This window comes from Pararge aegeria, chromosome 21 (assembly GCF_905163445.1).
Source record: "Pararge aegeria chromosome 21, ilParAegt1.1, whole genome shotgun sequence".
In the NCBI taxonomy this organism is placed as follows: domain Eukaryota; kingdom Metazoa; phylum Arthropoda; class Insecta; order Lepidoptera; family Nymphalidae; genus Pararge; species Pararge aegeria.
The window spans coordinates 12,992,917-13,010,435 of NC_053200.1; the positions used below are offsets into that span (position 1 = coordinate 12,992,917).

Consider the following 17,519-nt stretch of genomic DNA (forward strand, 5'->3'; position numbering starts at 1 on the left):
AGTAAGCACTACATAGATATATCAAAATAATATACTACAGTAATATCCACCTTAAAAGGATCTAAAATAAGTCCGCAAAGGTGTGTTTTTCTACAAAGGATAACCCACAAAAGTCAATTTCATCTTTTAAAAAAAATTAAAAAAAAAAAATACGGATGTAAGATGTCCTTGCGGGGAGCGGAGGGTTAAATTAGACTCCGCGCAGCCGTAGTCGGAAGGTAAACGGAGGTCCACACATTACCAAACTAGTTGTGAGAAAAAACCGCAATCAGGGCACCAAGGGGCAGGACGGATAGTCGGCCGCAAGCACCTGGGACTGCCAGAGGAATCAGCTGCATACGATTCCACGACCGATACTCCTAACCAAAGACATCGACCATTGTGTTGTGGCGATGGACAAACGATAGCGCGAGGTAGACGACTAGTGGTGCCATCTGTTGTCGCTAGCCTGCACTGATCCGTTGCACTTAATCTTATATGCAGTGCATATTGGGTTGTTCCCTTGTTACATAGGTTATTTACAAAACTATTTTACAACTAAATACAATAGCTAGTTTGTGCATTTCGTGTGAATAAAAACTGTCCTGTACAGCATATCATCAAAATGATTATCTTAGAGGATATCAGAGTTTTAAAACGGAGTGACAGAGCGAGTAGCAGGCACGGTATTTTAACTCCCGAAAAACAAATTCGTGTTACATACATACTAACATACATTGCACCCGTGCGAAGCGGGGCGGTTTGCTAGTATATAATAACAATAATAAAGTTTATTAATTATCACACGCAGTAAATCTTGTTAACATTTAACTACGAATAAAGTCACAATGATGTTACATTGTATTTTTATAATTATTGCATTATACAACAACGCATGGAATTGTTCGGACTTTTCATCTATATTTTTTTTATGATGGATGATTTTTGGTCATAAGGTCGCCTGTTGTACCTACTAAAGTAATAATTGTTAAGTATTTTAGGTATTATTTATTAATTTTGTAATTTTTAGTGTACAATAAAGTGTATTTTGATTTTATTATTGTAAAATATTTTTTATCAAACCTGTACTAAACCAAATCTATCAATCTTCGCAGACGAATAAAATTAGACTAAAATAAAACTTAGTCACTGAGCCTTACTTCACTACACAACAAAACAAAGTCGCCTTTTCTGTCCCTATATCCCTATGTGCGCTTAAATCTTTAAAACTACGCAACGGATTTTGATGCGGTTTTTTCCAATAGATAGAGTGATTCAAGAGGAAGGGGTATATGTATAATACATGCATCATATACTAAGGCAACATTGCTAATTTTAGAGGTTTCTAACGTGATGTCGTAAATTAACCTATTTTTTGGGCTTATTTAGCAATTTAGAAAAAACGCTGCCTAAACCCTACGAGTTAGATCAAATTAATGTACTACAGTATTGTACACCATAAAAAGGTCTACAAAAAAGTCCGCGATGGTGTATGTTTATATTTTAGGGATAACCCACATTAACCATTTTTATTGTTTACTTTTTACGTGAAAAAATGGCTTATTTACGAAGCTATTTTAAGCAATACGGCATTAATCCTTATCGAATTAAGTAGGTAATCATACATAAGTCTAGAACTGAGTCAATTTTGTTCTGAAATTATAAAGTCATGTCTGGAAGACGTCGTCGTTCGAACATAGGTCGTAGTTCAGTGAATGCTAGAAGAGTACGTTCACAAAGAGATGAAGAATCGTCAACAGAACGTGAAGCTCGACTCAGTCAGCTTAGGGATAGATATAGAGCTGAGAGAGAGAGAGAATCTTTAATAGAGAATTAACACAAAGTGAGCGAAGGATTAACCTTGAAAACCTTTGTGTTTTGATAGACAACATCCAAGAGTTAGTCAACAAAGTCTATCCTGACATTGATGACATAACAAGACAATATCTTGGTTTAAAGAAAGAGCGATTCTGTCATTAACTAATGAACAAGTAGATAAGGTAAATAACTTGATTCTTTCAAAGATTGATGCGCCGACGAAAATATACTACTCGGTGGATACTGTTCTCTATTTGGAAGAAGCTGTTCATTTTCCTACAGAGTTTCTAAACTCTTTGAACCCGTCTGGACTCCCTCCTCACAAAATGGTGTTGAAAGTAGGTTGTCCTGTTATTTTATTAAGAAACCTGAATCCACCTAAACTTTGCAATGGCACGCGTTTGCTGATAAAATCACTGAAAACTTTCATAATAGAGTGCACAATACTCACAGGATGTGGTACCGGAGAAGATGTATTGATTCCCCGAATCCCTCTGATACCATCGGATTTTCCCTTCCAATTTAAACATTTACAGTTTCCGGTAAAGACATATTTTGCAATGACCATTAATAAATCGCAAGGTCAAACCTTCAACGTTGCAGGCTTAGATTTGAGCGTTGACTGTTTTTCACATGGCCAACTGTATGTCGCTCTTTCAAGAGTAACCTCAAGAGAAAACATGTTTGTATTGTCTAATGACAAGAAAGCTGTGAACGTTGTGTATAAAGACATCCTGTAATATATTAATTGTTGTAAAAATAAAATAAATACCTAGGTAAAAATGTAAAAAGTAAATAAGTAAAATGTGTAATGTAATAAAAATTGTATGAATTTAGATATTCCAAAGATAGCAGGAAATCTTCATAGTAAGTATAGGGAAAGAGGAATTGTTTTACTCCAAATTTAATGCGTGCAGGCCAAGGGCAGTAATAAATGAATCAAAAATACTGGATCGATTTTAATCATGTTTTCATTGAGTGACATAGGCATATATATTTTATGCCCGTGCAAAGTCGGAGCGGGCCGCTATGTTTTTATATACAACGTTCATAGTTTTTCTGTATATATAAGCAGTGTTTGTTTTTATTAAACTACTAGTCTGCAGTCTCACCTGATGGAAAGTGATGACGCAGTCCAAGATGGTATCGGGCTAGCCTATTAGGGGGTACGGCAGTTCTAAGCCACAACCCTAATCGATTTGTCCTCGACATCGTCCCGGCACACTACATCGCTCGGCGGTACGTCTTTGTCGGTAGGGTTGTACCTAGACACGGCTACCAACAGACCAGACCGGAGAACATTCTGGAATATGAAATTTCTAAATTGCCCCTGAAGAGGATCAAATCCGCGCCCACTTGAACTACGGCACGCCAGGAAGTTATTTGAAAGGTTCTGTCAGTTGAAATTAAAAAAAAAAAATCTAAAACTATTCCAACGTCGTGGCCAATTATAAGAATTTTCTTTATTCGTCATCATCATCATATCACGGGTCTCCTCCTACAATGAGAGGGGGTTAAGGCCTTAGTCCACCACGCTGGCCCAATGCGGATTGGTGGACTCCACACCTTTGAGAACATTATAAACTTTACGATGTTTTCCTTGACCGTAGAAGCAAGTGATATTTTAATTGCTTAAAACGCATATAACTTAGAAAAGTAAGAGGCACGTACTGGGATTCGAACTCTTTCCCCCGAAAGAGAAGTCGAAGTCCTACCCACTGGGCTATCACCGCTTTGTTACTGTACTTTAATATTGTTACCAAGAATCTAAATACTATAGACTTATCAAGAAGGCTACGGGACAAATCGCGTCGCTCGTATTTTCGTACATTTGGTTCAGAATTTTACGCAGGTTCTCTTGATTTACTCTTAAATATTTCGCCTAGCGAAAAATAGACTAGAATTTACGAAGCTGACTGCTTACAGGTCGGAGAGGCAAAGCAAGAAGAAGACTCTTGATTTATAACAGAAACCGACTTTTTTTATACAAATAAAAAGCAAGAAATAAATATGGTCTATAACATTTATAAGTCAGTGCATAATAAAATTTAAAAATTACCTACCCTATTAAGTGCCCTTTTATATGGTACCAAGTAATTTTCTACATTGTACTAAATGGGACCACTTGTAAATATACCGTTCCAAAAAAAAAAAAGTACGCATGACAAAGTTCTAAATTAAAAAAAAACACGGAATTCATGACTACCTTATTGTTTTATAATTTTTTTATTAGTGTTTTTACCTACGCTTGGAGGAATTATCAATTTAAATTGCCCGAGAGTCGCAGGTTCAAATTCTGTGGGTTTCGAAAATTTTTATATGCATTTTAAATTTACCTAATATTTTTAAAGTCGGTAAAAATATTCAGTACTAGCCTTCGTATTTTTTAATAACGATTTTCTTGATTAAAAGACAAACAAGACCTATTCAATAAACATATGATCGAGGTAAGACGTGACAATGTCACACCATTGCCCATTAAGGTTCATTTTTCCATTATTTAAAGGGAATTGTAAGAAGAAAAAAGCGTTAAAAGTAATTTTATATTTATCCACTATATAAAATTAAGCTTTTGATAACTGTAAATTTTTATTTGCCAGATATTTTATTAAATTTTTTAGATTGTTACAAATGCGCTTATTCTATCATTTATTTATTTTCATTTCTTTTTTTAAATTCTTAACAATGCTTGAAAAAAAAACACTATTAAAAATTAAAAACCGGCGGTCAGGGCTCCAGTGTGAGGTTCCTCCTCACAATACGCACCGTTTCAAGGACGACTACCTTCTGTATTCGACCCTTGATCCAACAACCAAGCGAAAGCTTCTTAAGATGTTGGTCGAAGCTTTTCGCGAGAAGACCATTGACTGAAACGACGATCGGAACAGTAACGGTCGACTCAACATTCCACATGGCGGTAATCTCGTGAGCAAGGTACAAGTAAGTAGTAAGTAAGTAATTATTATATTGGCAATATACTAATACTATAATTGCAAAAACAAAACGCAAGGGAGTGCTAATATAAGTATAGCTATCTGTCTTTTTCGATAAACGGTATACAGTTACTAATACTTGTGAAATTTTGTGTTGCATTCAATGGATATATGGCAAGATACGTAAGTAAGTTATTTAAAACGGCCGTTAATCGCTTATCAAAAGTTAAAAATAATTTAAAATAACTTTGCCTCGCTTTATTTAACAATATTAGAATCCGATCGAATATTGTCTTTAAATTAAAAAGAACACTTTGCGAACTCTTTTTACTCGTACATCAATAGTCTTAATACATTAAAATGATGACCTCATAGATACTATATCAGATAATGTAGAAACACTCGACTCTACGGCACACTAAACTCAACACTACTTGTGTTAGTCTACAGTCATTCAGCGTCGGTTCATTGAAGGCGACGCACGTGTTTTTGGTTCTAGCTTCTTTCAATGTGTGTGAGCACGATGTGGTTGTTGTTGTGCCTGTTTGCACTTGCGCATGCGCAGGAGGAGGGTCCCAAAGTGAACACGACTCAAGGTGTTATAGTGGGGCAACGCGTTGTAGATGGCGATTATTTGGCCTTCTATGGAATACACTATGCTGGTAGCACTGCCGGCGAAAACAGGTTCAAGGTAATGTTTGCTTATTACTTTATTGTTACTTAAAGACTTAGGTATAAAATAAGTATTTCTATAGTATATAGGTATTGTTTTTTTAGTAAACGGTTCACCATTCTGCACGGTAGGTATAAAGAAGAATGTTAATGCATTGAGCGTTCTTACCGGCTTATTCTAAGCAGAATTTTCATTTTGTAACGATGACAGTCCACTGAATAGGGTCAGAGCAAACGGACACATTTGCTTGTAATGCAGTAACAACTAAGAATTATTTTACTTTTATTTAGGTACTCTATTAATAAAATATTATTGTTTGTTTTGTTATAAAAGGAGGCCTATTTTACCAGTGATATTTACCACTAGTACGAAAAAGCCCGCAAAATTGAATCGTCGTCATCTAAATTGGGTGGATACCTTTAATTTTTTTTGCGTGGTCGAAAAACTCTGACCTTCACCACTCTAAAGTGGGGTATACCCAAACTAAAAACCATCACGGTAGGTATGACGTGATGGCTTTGTGTAAGACGCCCGGGGAAGAAATTGTGTGGATACCTACCTTATATATAAATCTAATATATAATTATTACTTTAATGTTTATGTGTATGATTTCGTTCAAGAATGCCATTAAAAAGGTATTTTTGGATAATCAAAAAACTCACCAATAAAAAGACATTCCGGATCTTTCAGACTAATTGCTTGTTGTCGGGCTTACGCGTAACATCTGTTTATATGTAAATATATATATATAAATATATATATTTTTTTTTCTTTTTATGTGGTGGTGGTTCTATTGTATCGTTTGATAATTTTATATATATATCATTTTACTTTATTTTCCATATACTCCCTCTTCTTGTCAAGTTCACTACGCTTCTTTTAAAACTTTTCCCGGTAAATCCGTGACGCCAATCAAGGCTATACCTGAAAATCAGCGCTGCAGTTGTCAAATACTGCAGCAGCATGCTGAGGTAGCAGCCTTTTCAGCTGAAGCACCTTTCGTTAAGGCATTTAGTCTGTAAAATAGTGTATAATTAGTTTTAATGTAATTAGTTTTCATTAGTTTACTTATGTGTGGAAGCTGAATAAAGTTTATTATTATTATAATAAGTAAGTTTATTATATATATATATATATATATATATATATATATATATAGTATTTATGTACATTTATATGCAAATATATATGTATATTTATATGCGCCACCTACTTCTCTTCTTGAGTTGTGTTTAACACCATCCGTAGCAACGATAAGGCCGCCAGCTTGAATACTTTGTGTTAAATTTTTAATTACAATTTTGTCTAGTAGTCCGGTTTGGATTATCAGTAATTCCATACTATACCTGTGTCTGGTGAGCTTTTGGAAATTCAGTTTGAAAGGATCTCTATATCCTGATGGATATTATGAGAATGCCGGATATGTTTGCTCGTAACTATGCAAACAAATTTATGACATTCACCATGGCAAGACTTCATAAATGCCTTTCATAGAAATATTTGAATAAAGAAATAGGTATTTTTTTTTTACGTAGTGGAGGGATGCTCTCTGTACTTGCCCTTTTAACGGGGTCGGGTATGAAAGTTGCAAAATAGTCTCAACAATAATAAAAATACTACGACAATAGCTTTGCGTAGCTTGTGTAATGGATATTAACAGGACTAATGAATATCTGTATGAATAATATACTTAAATATTTATAATATACAAATAAACAGCCAGACACTGAAAAACATTCATGTTACTCACACAAACTTATTCCAGTTATGGGAATCGAACCCAAAGCCTTTATTCAGAAAGCAGGGTCGCTGACCACTGCGCCAATCGGCCAATAAAATACATAACGCACACCTAGTAGGTAGGTAGAATTTTTACCTACCTACCACTTGTATAAAAGGAAACTATATCGAACCTGCAATTACAAAATGGTAGTATAAACCTTGCTATGCAGTAGGTATGAAAGATTACACAGTCGATTAAGACACGAGTTGAAACGTGAGTGTAGTGTTGCCATTTGTAAGGCCTTGCACGGACTTTCCCTTTAAATTATCAATATCCGTAGCAATATTGCACGGACGCTTCCTTAGTTATAGCTTAGTGAACTTAGGCCTACCTTTAAGGGGGGCCAAGTACAATCGACCTCTGTGTTACACAAACATAAACACACTCACACATACCCGTACGCACATATATCCACTTAATGCCTTATAATTCCTTGACCTATATATATAAAAGAGAAAGTATGTGGGTATGTTCCGTATAGGCTCCGAAACGGCTGGACCGATTTGAATGAAACTTTCAGGGAATTTCCGGATTAACCTGGCGAGTAATCCTGTAAAGTTTGGTGACGATCGGAGCACTCCTATTTTGGAACTGTCAAATACAGCTTTTATTTACTTTGATGATATACTATTGTACACCCAGTACATGGGTGAGAATAGAAGAGAATGAATACGGAGAGAAATAAATGATTTAATATATTATGAGACTTAAATAAAAAAATTAATGATGAAAGTTTATTGTTTAAATAAAATAAAGCAAAATCTAGCCCGGCGAAGCGGGCTGGGTACGCTGGTAAATCATAAAAATCACTATAAAGTTACCTATATTTTTGGAGTAATTTTTCTTCAATCGTTTTTTGCATGTTGCATGTTAAGTTTAAATCCTTTTGTTTATCCAAAATGAAAAATACTTGTCGTAGTCTTACGTTTTTGCATCTAAAATAATCATACATATCTATAGAAGGTACGAGTTTTTACTCAGTTTAGGTATCAGTGATTTATCAAGTGAATAAATGATTTTATTATTAATATTATATTACCTCTAAATGAGTTCTAAGGATTGTGTTTTAATAATTTTATAATTTTTTTTTAGTGTTTTTACCTACACTTGGAGAAAATATCAATACAGTCGTTATAAGACTTATATATTAATATAATAATTTAGGCATCCGCGACAGAGAGCCGTAGTTTAGTAATCAAAGCGCTCGGGCCGCGATTGCCAGAGTCGCAGGTTCAAATCCTGTCGATTCTGAAAATTTTTATATGCATTTAAAATTTATAAAATTGTGGGTTTTAAACTAGTAGTACACACTAGTTTAAGCTAGTTAGTTAAATATTACTTGAGTTAAAACGTTGTAAAAACACATCGTGAGTAAACCTGCATGTCTTGGAGTTCTCTAGCATTTCTAGAAAAACATGTTAGTCATTTGTCATTTGTAATTGCATGCGCACGTCCATTGTCACGTTGGCAATGGATGACAATTATATCATCAAATAATTCACGGGTTTATTCGATAATTGTGAGTGATTCGTACGTACAATCATTGAATACCTTTAGTTAACTGGACAGGTTGTTGAGTAGAAGTGATGAGTATACCTAACTCAGTGTAAGCAGGAAACAATGACACCGTTATAATGACTCACAGCGATTAGGTTCATTTATGAGAAATTAATGAAAGAACTTAATCTTTACAAACAACATTTATAGATATTCGATGTATTTATTCGATATCGAAGGTAAATCTTATATAACGATTTATGATCATTTTTTTTGCTCGTGATGACAACTAAGACACCGGTGGGGAGGTATCTTTGCATCGTTCGAGTCCAGGATTGAAGTGTATCGATAATGCAGTCGTATTTATGTCGAAATACCCAACAATTCAATGTTTAGAACATTGTTGTTAGGTAATCAAATATATTAATTGTTCCTTGAAAACTATTTATGAATTAAATAATAATTATTAGCGTATTTGTAAAAAAAAACCTAATCAATTTAATAAAATAAATAGTCAATATGAATTTATAGTTATCAAAAGTTTATTTTATATTTTATTCTTATTTGTGCAATTTTGTTTATGTATTTAAATGTAGGATTATAATAATTTTACAACAACTGTCCGCTCTAGCTGATCTTGTCCTAATCCAAAGTTTTGTTCATGTATTTAAATGTAGGATTATAATAATTTTACAACAACTGTCCGCTCTAGCTGATCTTGTCCTAATCCAAAGTTTTGTTCATGTATTTAAATGTAGGATTATAATAATTTTACAACAACTGTCCGCTCTAGCTGATCTTGTCCTAATCCAAAGTTTTGTTCATGTATTTAAATGTAGGATTATAATAATTTTACAACAACTGTCCGCTCTAGCTGATCTTGTCCTAATCCAAAGTTTTGTTCATGTATTTAAATGTAGGATTATAATAATTTTACAACAACTGTCCGCTCTAGCTGATCTTGTCCTAATCCAAAGTTTTGTTCATGTATTTAAATGTAGGATTATAATAATTTTACAACAACTGTCCGCTCTAGCTGATCTTGTCCTAATCCAAAGTTTTGTTCATGTATTTAAATGTAGGATTATAATAATTTTACAACAACTGTCCGCTCTAGCTGATCTTGTCCTAATCCAAAGTTTTGTTCATGTATTTAAATGTAGGATTATAATAATTTTACAACAACTGTCCGCTCTAGCTGATCTTGTCCTAATCCAAAGTTTTGTTCATGTATTTAAATGTAGGATTATAATAATTTTACAACAACTGTCCGCTCTAGCTGATCTTGTCCTAATCCAAAGTTTTGTTCATGTATTTAAATGTAGGATTATAATAATTTTACAACAACTGTCCGCTCTAGCTGATCTTGTCCTAATCCAAAGTTTTGTTCATGTATTTAAATGTAGGATTATAATAATTTTACACCACCTGTCCGCTCTAGCTGATCTTGTCCTAATCCAAAGGTTGCCCGGCAGAGATAGCCACTAAGCGATAAGGCCGCCTTTTGTATTCTACTTCCGTCTTTGTATTTCTATTGTTCTTTTATTTTCCCAACTTCATAGAGGTGTACAAATAAAGAGTTTAATAAATTATTTACCCACCTTATAATCTTACTTTTACACTCGGTTTATAGAGTGTGAACAATTCCATAGAATATACACATGATAGATTAGGTTTTTTCTGTAGTAGTAAAACCTTTTTGTGTCAGAGCTCTTCCGAGGAATTACCTACTGCAATGCTTATTTCTGCCACCAGCTTTATTCCGATCTGAAGGGGGTAACTGCCAATGGAATTACTGGCACTCAGGTTGAAAGGTGATGCTCTGTTGGTGTTCCTTGCATGCCCTGCGAAGTGATGCACCATTTATAGGCGAGGTTTTTCTACTTCTTCATTATCATCATCACAACAACCCATTACCGGCCTAGTAGTTCCATATGCTTGGTAAATTGTTACTTTAAAAAAGTAACGTTCCTTTTTTCCAGGTAATGATGTGCTTTTTTTATCCACCAATCCACACTGTGCCAGCATGGTATACTACGGCCTTAACCCCTTTTCATTGTGGGAGGAGACCCGTGTTTTGTAGTGGGCCGGTATTTGGTTGATGTGATGAATGATCAAAAGCAAGCAAAATAAATGACATTATTTAAAAAAGTTCTCTAATATCAATAAAGTAACGTTAAGTTAAGGTGTCTATAGTAGGGAGTGATCTGAAGAGTTGATTAAATTGCTCTCTGATTTAACCGTGCCTTGCAGCAACAAATTACTGGATACTTGGTATTCCTCGTCCGTTATACCAGATAATTTAATACGTAAACTTATATAAAAAAGAAAACATAGGTAAAAGCCTGCACGCCGTGCCCCTTTTGAATGCTTGCTATACGTACTTATTTATAGAAAAAAATCAATGAATCACGCGGTATGAATGCAGACAGCTTGATAAGATAAAGTCAAACGTGTTAATCGGACGATTTAAGTACTATCAGCTATTTTCTGGTAGCTCTGTCACATAAATTCCCAATACACTTACTATATTGATTCAGCAAAATAATTGTGTAACAATCAACAACATCATCATGAGAATAAAAAAAAACAGAGACTGAAACGTTCTACAAATGATAACGGCATGCTCAATTAAAATAATATAAAAGCTAATTAACTGATAAACGACTAAGACTTAAACTTACTGTAACACAACTAACAAAAAAAGTTACAATTTAATACCTGCAATACACAGAAAAGAGATGATAAAATAGTATAACGAAAAGAAAAAAATTTTTTTTTTAATGAGTTCTATGGACTACTAAAAGTTACAAATATAGTACATTTGTATGTAACATATATCATAGTTTTATGTAATATACTACTTCACACGACCTTGATAACATTATGGAGAACTCTCAGGCATGCTGGTTTCCTCCCAATTTTTTTCTCTACCTTAAATCATGAAATAGCTTGAATTAAAAACGCACAGAAATCCGAAAAGTTAGAGATACGTGCCGGATATCATACTCGGTCCGTAGTTAAAGTATATTCCAAGATTGATGACACTGATTTATTTGTTGGCGACTTAATGTTATCTACATATTTGTTCTCATGCGAACCAATATATAGGTAACTATATATTGGTTCGCATGAGAACAAATATGTAGATACATTCTATTCATGTGTATCGATCGTTCTGAGTACATTTCTAGCTTGTATTTAGATATACAAGTCGAAATCAATGTGGCGTGAAACCATGTCCTGATTCAGCCTTCCAAACGGAGTCACTACTTGAGCGTCACAAATGAAATTATGCAAGTGACTCCTATTGTTATAAGTCTTGGACCTTATTGAAAGTGGCGTAGAGTTGAAAATGCCGTAGATTTTCCACACTTTGCTAAAAAAACTAATGTATATTATGTATAAGTTAATACATGTATATGTTACCTTCACACACGTTTTAACGGTATAAATAGCTTTGATAATTGTAATAATAATCTAGATTTTAGAGAGGTATTGCCTCTAATAGAAGAAAAGCGTTTATAATTAATCGTGGTTTCGATTTCATGACTTGATAATAGTTAAATTTTGCCTCTGAAGATATTCAACGTGTAACAGAATTACGAAATAATATTGAAGGATGTAAGATTGCAAAATTATTAAATCAAAAGAAGCAAACCTACTTTATAAGTGTTTACTTAAGACCTATTGAAGATGAAAGACCGACACGCGCATAGTACCTACGCTACGAGACGCGTACCTAATAAATCACATTATTAAAATTTTGCATTTGATTCCTTTCAGTAAAAACTATGGCAGTGGTTTACTCAAAAACTATTAAGTTTTCGGTTTCACAGATAAGTCTCAGAGACAGTATACATACCTCTGATGAAGCCATGCTCTTATGATGAAGCCAATGCATAATAGAGTATGTGAACTGTGAAGTATTATTTGGGTTTTAATTCACGCGTTGTAAATAAAAACAACAATAAAAAATATTTATATAAAATACACATACTATTTAGTTAAAAGAGATTATTTGTGTTAAATAAAACAAAAACATATATTGCAAATAGCATTTGTAAAATGGGCAATTATAGCTCTTAAACATTTATAATATAAGAATCAAATTGGCGGACACATTTTCCAATTGAGCATTACTACAAAGTTGCAATTTTATTGAATAACCATTCCGTTATTTAATGTATGATTATTTACTTTAGTTAAAAGAGATTTTATGTGTTAAATAAAACAGAAACATATCTAAGATTTGTGGTTAATAGCGTTTGTAAAACTGGGCAATTATAGCTCTTAAATATTTATGATATAAGAATCAAATTGGGAGACACATTTTCCAATTGAGTATTACTACAGAGTTGCAATTTTATCGCATAACCATACCGTTATTTAATGTCTGTGGCATTTGTCCAAAACCTGTTTCAAAGGAACAACTAAAAATTGTAACTATTTTTGAACTTTGGACATTACGAAATAAGGTTCAAATTTCAACTAAAGTTACCTTTGGATCCAATTACTACACGTGGTTTTTGAGTGCATTTAAAAAAAGGTTTTCGTTTGTCTGTTACTTCGAAGAAACTTGAAGCCTTATCGAATAAAAAAGTAATTTAAACGTTTAGCTCATGATGCAAAAATTTATGACTACGGATTTGTTTTTTAATAAGTATTAGTTATTGCACCAATTCACTTGTTTCTCTCGTATTCAACTAATTATTCGTATTCAAGTTTTGCAAAATGTTAAACTTCAATAATTCTGACATCGATTTTAATTTTGAATTATGTGTGTTTAAAAACTTCATTTTGTCAGTTCAGTCTGTATTCTTTCTCAAAATCCCGCCAAATATTTCATTTTCCAGGCTAATAGTATTACAAGGAGGTGAGCCAACTGGAAGCAAATCTTTTTTAATTTTATCACGACCCGTTAAGCTGTCACAGAGCGCATAAGTAAGAGAAAATAGTTTATGAAATTGCGCGGGAATGCTTTTGGCAATTTGAGTACTTAATCTTTTTCATAATTAGCGCCGGCTATCACAGAGCTAAAATGTTTAAGGTCAGTGCAGAGGCAAGCCGGAACATAGAAAACAAATTAACACATATAGGCATTTCCCAAAAAGCGCCACCACACCCGATCCTCGGCCTTCCTCATTCATCACCCACCCCCCGTTGCCGTTTATATCATGGGTACATCGTGATGGAGGGTGTCCCACACTGCGCTTGCTTATTCGCGGTCTCCACTCCAGAAATTTCCTGATCCATCAGCCATCGCGGCAAAATGGCGCAGTTTGCAGCAACCCTGCTTTCTGAGTCCAGGGCCGTGGGTTCGATTCCCACAACTGGAAAATGTTTGTGTGATGAGCATGAATGTTTGTCAGTGTCTGGGTGTTTATATGTATATTCTATGTATTTATGTATATTACTCATTAAAAAAAAATAAAAATATTCATCACTCATCTTAGTACCCATAACACAAGCTACGCTTACTTTGGGGCTAGACGGCGATGTGTGTATTGTCGTAGTATATTTATTTATTATTTATTTACATTTATCGCACAAACAGACATAATATCGCCTCTTTAATATTGAAGAATATGTTTCCAACGGTCACCCTAACTATTCTTTCTCAAGTGACGAAGCGCTAGGATATATACTAAAGAGCATTTTCAAGAAAATTGATAAAAACAAATTTATACAAAACATGGTCAGTGACTAAGTAGGACTAAGACCGATAGCGTCCCCGTTTCTGATATGTAATCCGAAATTGTTTGCCGATCCGATTACGCAAAGATAAAAATACTTATGAGCATTCCAGGAATAGAATGGATAGGAATGCCAAGGGATCTCTGTAGGTATCTACGAGTATCTAGTGCGTATATAGGCACTTATTAAGCCTACAGTAATTGTAATAATACATTTTAATTACCTCATTGTTTCCCCTAAATAGGTTCCGAAGATCAATCAAAATCGATGCCTAAACATATGGTAGATATATCTTTATATTTTATACAACACTCACTCGACAACGCCTTATAACAAGAACTTTTATCTATAGATAAAGTAGGTCATTACATTGATAAGGCTTAGCAATGTTCTAATGTTGTACTAAAATCCATTACTAATAATGGTAAAGTAGTTTGAATTGTTTATTTTTGTTTTCCAGGCGCCAACCCCACCGCCAGTTTATCCCGGAGAATACCACGCCGTTGATAACACAGTAATATGTGCCCAGCCAAGCTCTCGAGGGTTAATCGGCACTGAAGATTGTCTAGTACTCAACATCCATACGAAAAATGTAACAACACCTAAACCGGTACTTGTATGGATCGAGGGAGAGGAATATGTATCAACAAGTAGGACACTTTATCCCTTCAAAAATCTCGTTCAACAAGATCTACTAATTGTTACGATTAATTATCGTCTATCAATCTTCGGTTTCCTTTGTCTCGGTGTCGCCGATGCTCCCGGTAACGCAGGTTTAAAAGACATCATTCAAGGTCTGAAATGGATTAAAGAAAATATTGCTGGTTTCGGAGGAGACCCTAACAACGTCGTGCTACTTGGTCATGGATCCGGAGCTGCGATGGTCGATTTGATCACGTTGTCGCCTATGTCTCAGAATTTAACACACAAAGCTATTGTACTAAGTGGTTCAGCATTGGCTCCATGGGCTGTTTCATACGACCCTGTTGGCTATGCTGAGCAAGTTGGAAAAAAGTTAGGATACACAGACACGTCGAGAGAAGATTTAGCGAAAAAGCTTGTATCCACTGATATCAGCCTGATCTCCAGCGTTCTTACAGACTTTGAGTTTTTCAATACTTCACTATTGTTCGCTCCGTGTGTTGAAAATGCTCATTTGAATGCAATCGACACATTCCTGGCAGATGCACCAATTGACATTTTAAGACAAGGAAAGTATAGTCATATTCCGTACATTGCCGGCTTCGTGGATAGGGAAGGAACCATACGCGCACAACAAGCAGCATTCAGCAACTGGCTTCAAAAAATGGAAAATAACTTTGGTGACTTCGTCCAAGTGGATCTTGCTTTTGAATCTGAGGCAAATAAAACAGCAGTAACGCGTAACATCCGTGAGTTTTACTTCGCACAAAGAACAATTAACATGGAAACTATTGAGGACTACCTGGATTATCATGGGGACGCTCTGATACTTGTTCCCGTTATAAGAGGAACTAAGGAAAGAGCTTTGACATCTACAGCAAATGTTTGGCTATTTAAGTTCGCATTTAGAGGTACACAGAACTCAGACTGGACGTATCCTCAGATTCCTCTAAACGGAGTGCGACATGGAGCCATTTTAAATTATGTGTTCAACTACGATTTAAAAGCTGCTGACGATACTGCTGCTACTTCAATTACCCAACGCTTCAAAGGATTTGCATACTCAGGGTAAGGTTCTTGAATTTTATTTAGTTACAATTCAAACGAATCACTTTAAAAGTACCTTTTAAAGATATTCTGATTTTATTTATTCTTAAGAACCCGACAATATTAGGTAGTTATATCTATGATAGAGTATCCTACTTGTATTAAATTAATTAAATACGATCAATAGGCTGCAGATATTTACAAGACCTGTATTTTTATCGGCTTCATAGCCTTTATGACATACCCTAAAACAAAAGGCTATTATTATTTTAAAATCTGTTAGCATCAGGAGTAGGTAGATTAAAAGCAGATTTTCACTATACTGCACAATGTCGCTCACATGAATTTTTCATAAAAGATAATAGAACACGTGATATTCCGGCTATTAAACAAGTCGTATGCGAAAAATAACATCAAAACGTGGCACGACAGAAGGGCAATTGCACATTTCTGGAAATTTTTGTTCTATGACCTCCTGTTAGTATTCCAGCAAGCTCTTAAGAACTATTAAGTGTGGATTTTTATAATAGTCTTATTTGTTGTCGAATGCATCAAATCATTTCATATCAGCGATCATCCCGACATTACCATCATGTGATCCAAGTAACTTAGCTGCAACGTACGATTTTTATAGTTTCTGGACAAAGTTTTTTATATTATTCAGTAAAACTTCAATAAACGCAATATGCCGACGATTACATTATATATCTAACTGTCTTCCAACGGAGCGTGTTTTCCAGCAAATTGAGAATACTGAATTGCTATAGCTAATTCCCGTTTTGTTACTTTCTAGAAATCCTACGCCACCACCTCCTCAAACTGCTACAACATGGGACCCTATTACCAAGCAGTTGGCACCAATTCTACTTATAAGCGGTGGAGAAACTTCTACGAATATCTCTGTATACACAGAAGAACTCCTGCAAAACATCAACAGGGAAAGTACGGAATTCTGGGACCCGATCTTCCTAACACATTATCAGGCACCAAAACCAGTTTCCTCTGCAAATAGTTTGTTCTCTTTCGCGTTAGTTGTTTTGGCGACTCAGATGTTACTTAAATCTCTGCAGTAATATTCTAAGGCCTGAAATAAAGCAATTGAATACCGAATAATATTAAAAGTGACTCCAGTCGAGTTCTTCCGAAGTCATTAAAAAAATCCTTTTTAATTTTAGTTGCTATTTCAGCCGAGAATTGTATAATACTTTTCTTAGTTTGCGAGAATAGAATAAACAAATGTATTTAAGATTGTTTCTTATTGAAAACTTGTGAAAACGTCCACACTTTTCATGCGCTTAGCGTCATATTTTTAAGTAAAAGAAAAAAAACGCGCATTTATTAGATTAATAAACTTTTTCCTATTCTAAAGCATCACGAGAAATTATTCAGGTATTTATTTATTTAACGTTGTTGCATATGTAAATGTCTCTATAATCTAACAGTGCAGGT

General features: G+C 34.5%; 2 protein-coding genes across 5 annotated transcripts in view; one reads left to right on the plus strand and one right to left on the minus strand.

The window, feature by feature from the left end:
- Window positions 1-17,519, minus strand: part of LOC120633016 (transient receptor potential cation channel trpm) — a 357,472-nt gene that overhangs the window by 248,636 nt on the left and 91,317 nt on the right. The window lies entirely within an intron of this gene.
- On the plus strand, window positions 5,164-17,316 carry LOC120633017 (venom carboxylesterase-6-like). Its single transcript, XM_039903049.1, has 3 exons — window positions 5,164-5,421; window positions 14,842-16,091; window positions 16,864-17,316. The coding sequence occupies exons 1-3, from the start codon at window positions 5,239-5,241 to the stop codon at window positions 17,141-17,143; spliced, it is 1,713 nt and encodes a 570-aa protein (XP_039758983.1). The 5' UTR covers window positions 5,164-5,238; the 3' UTR covers window positions 17,144-17,316.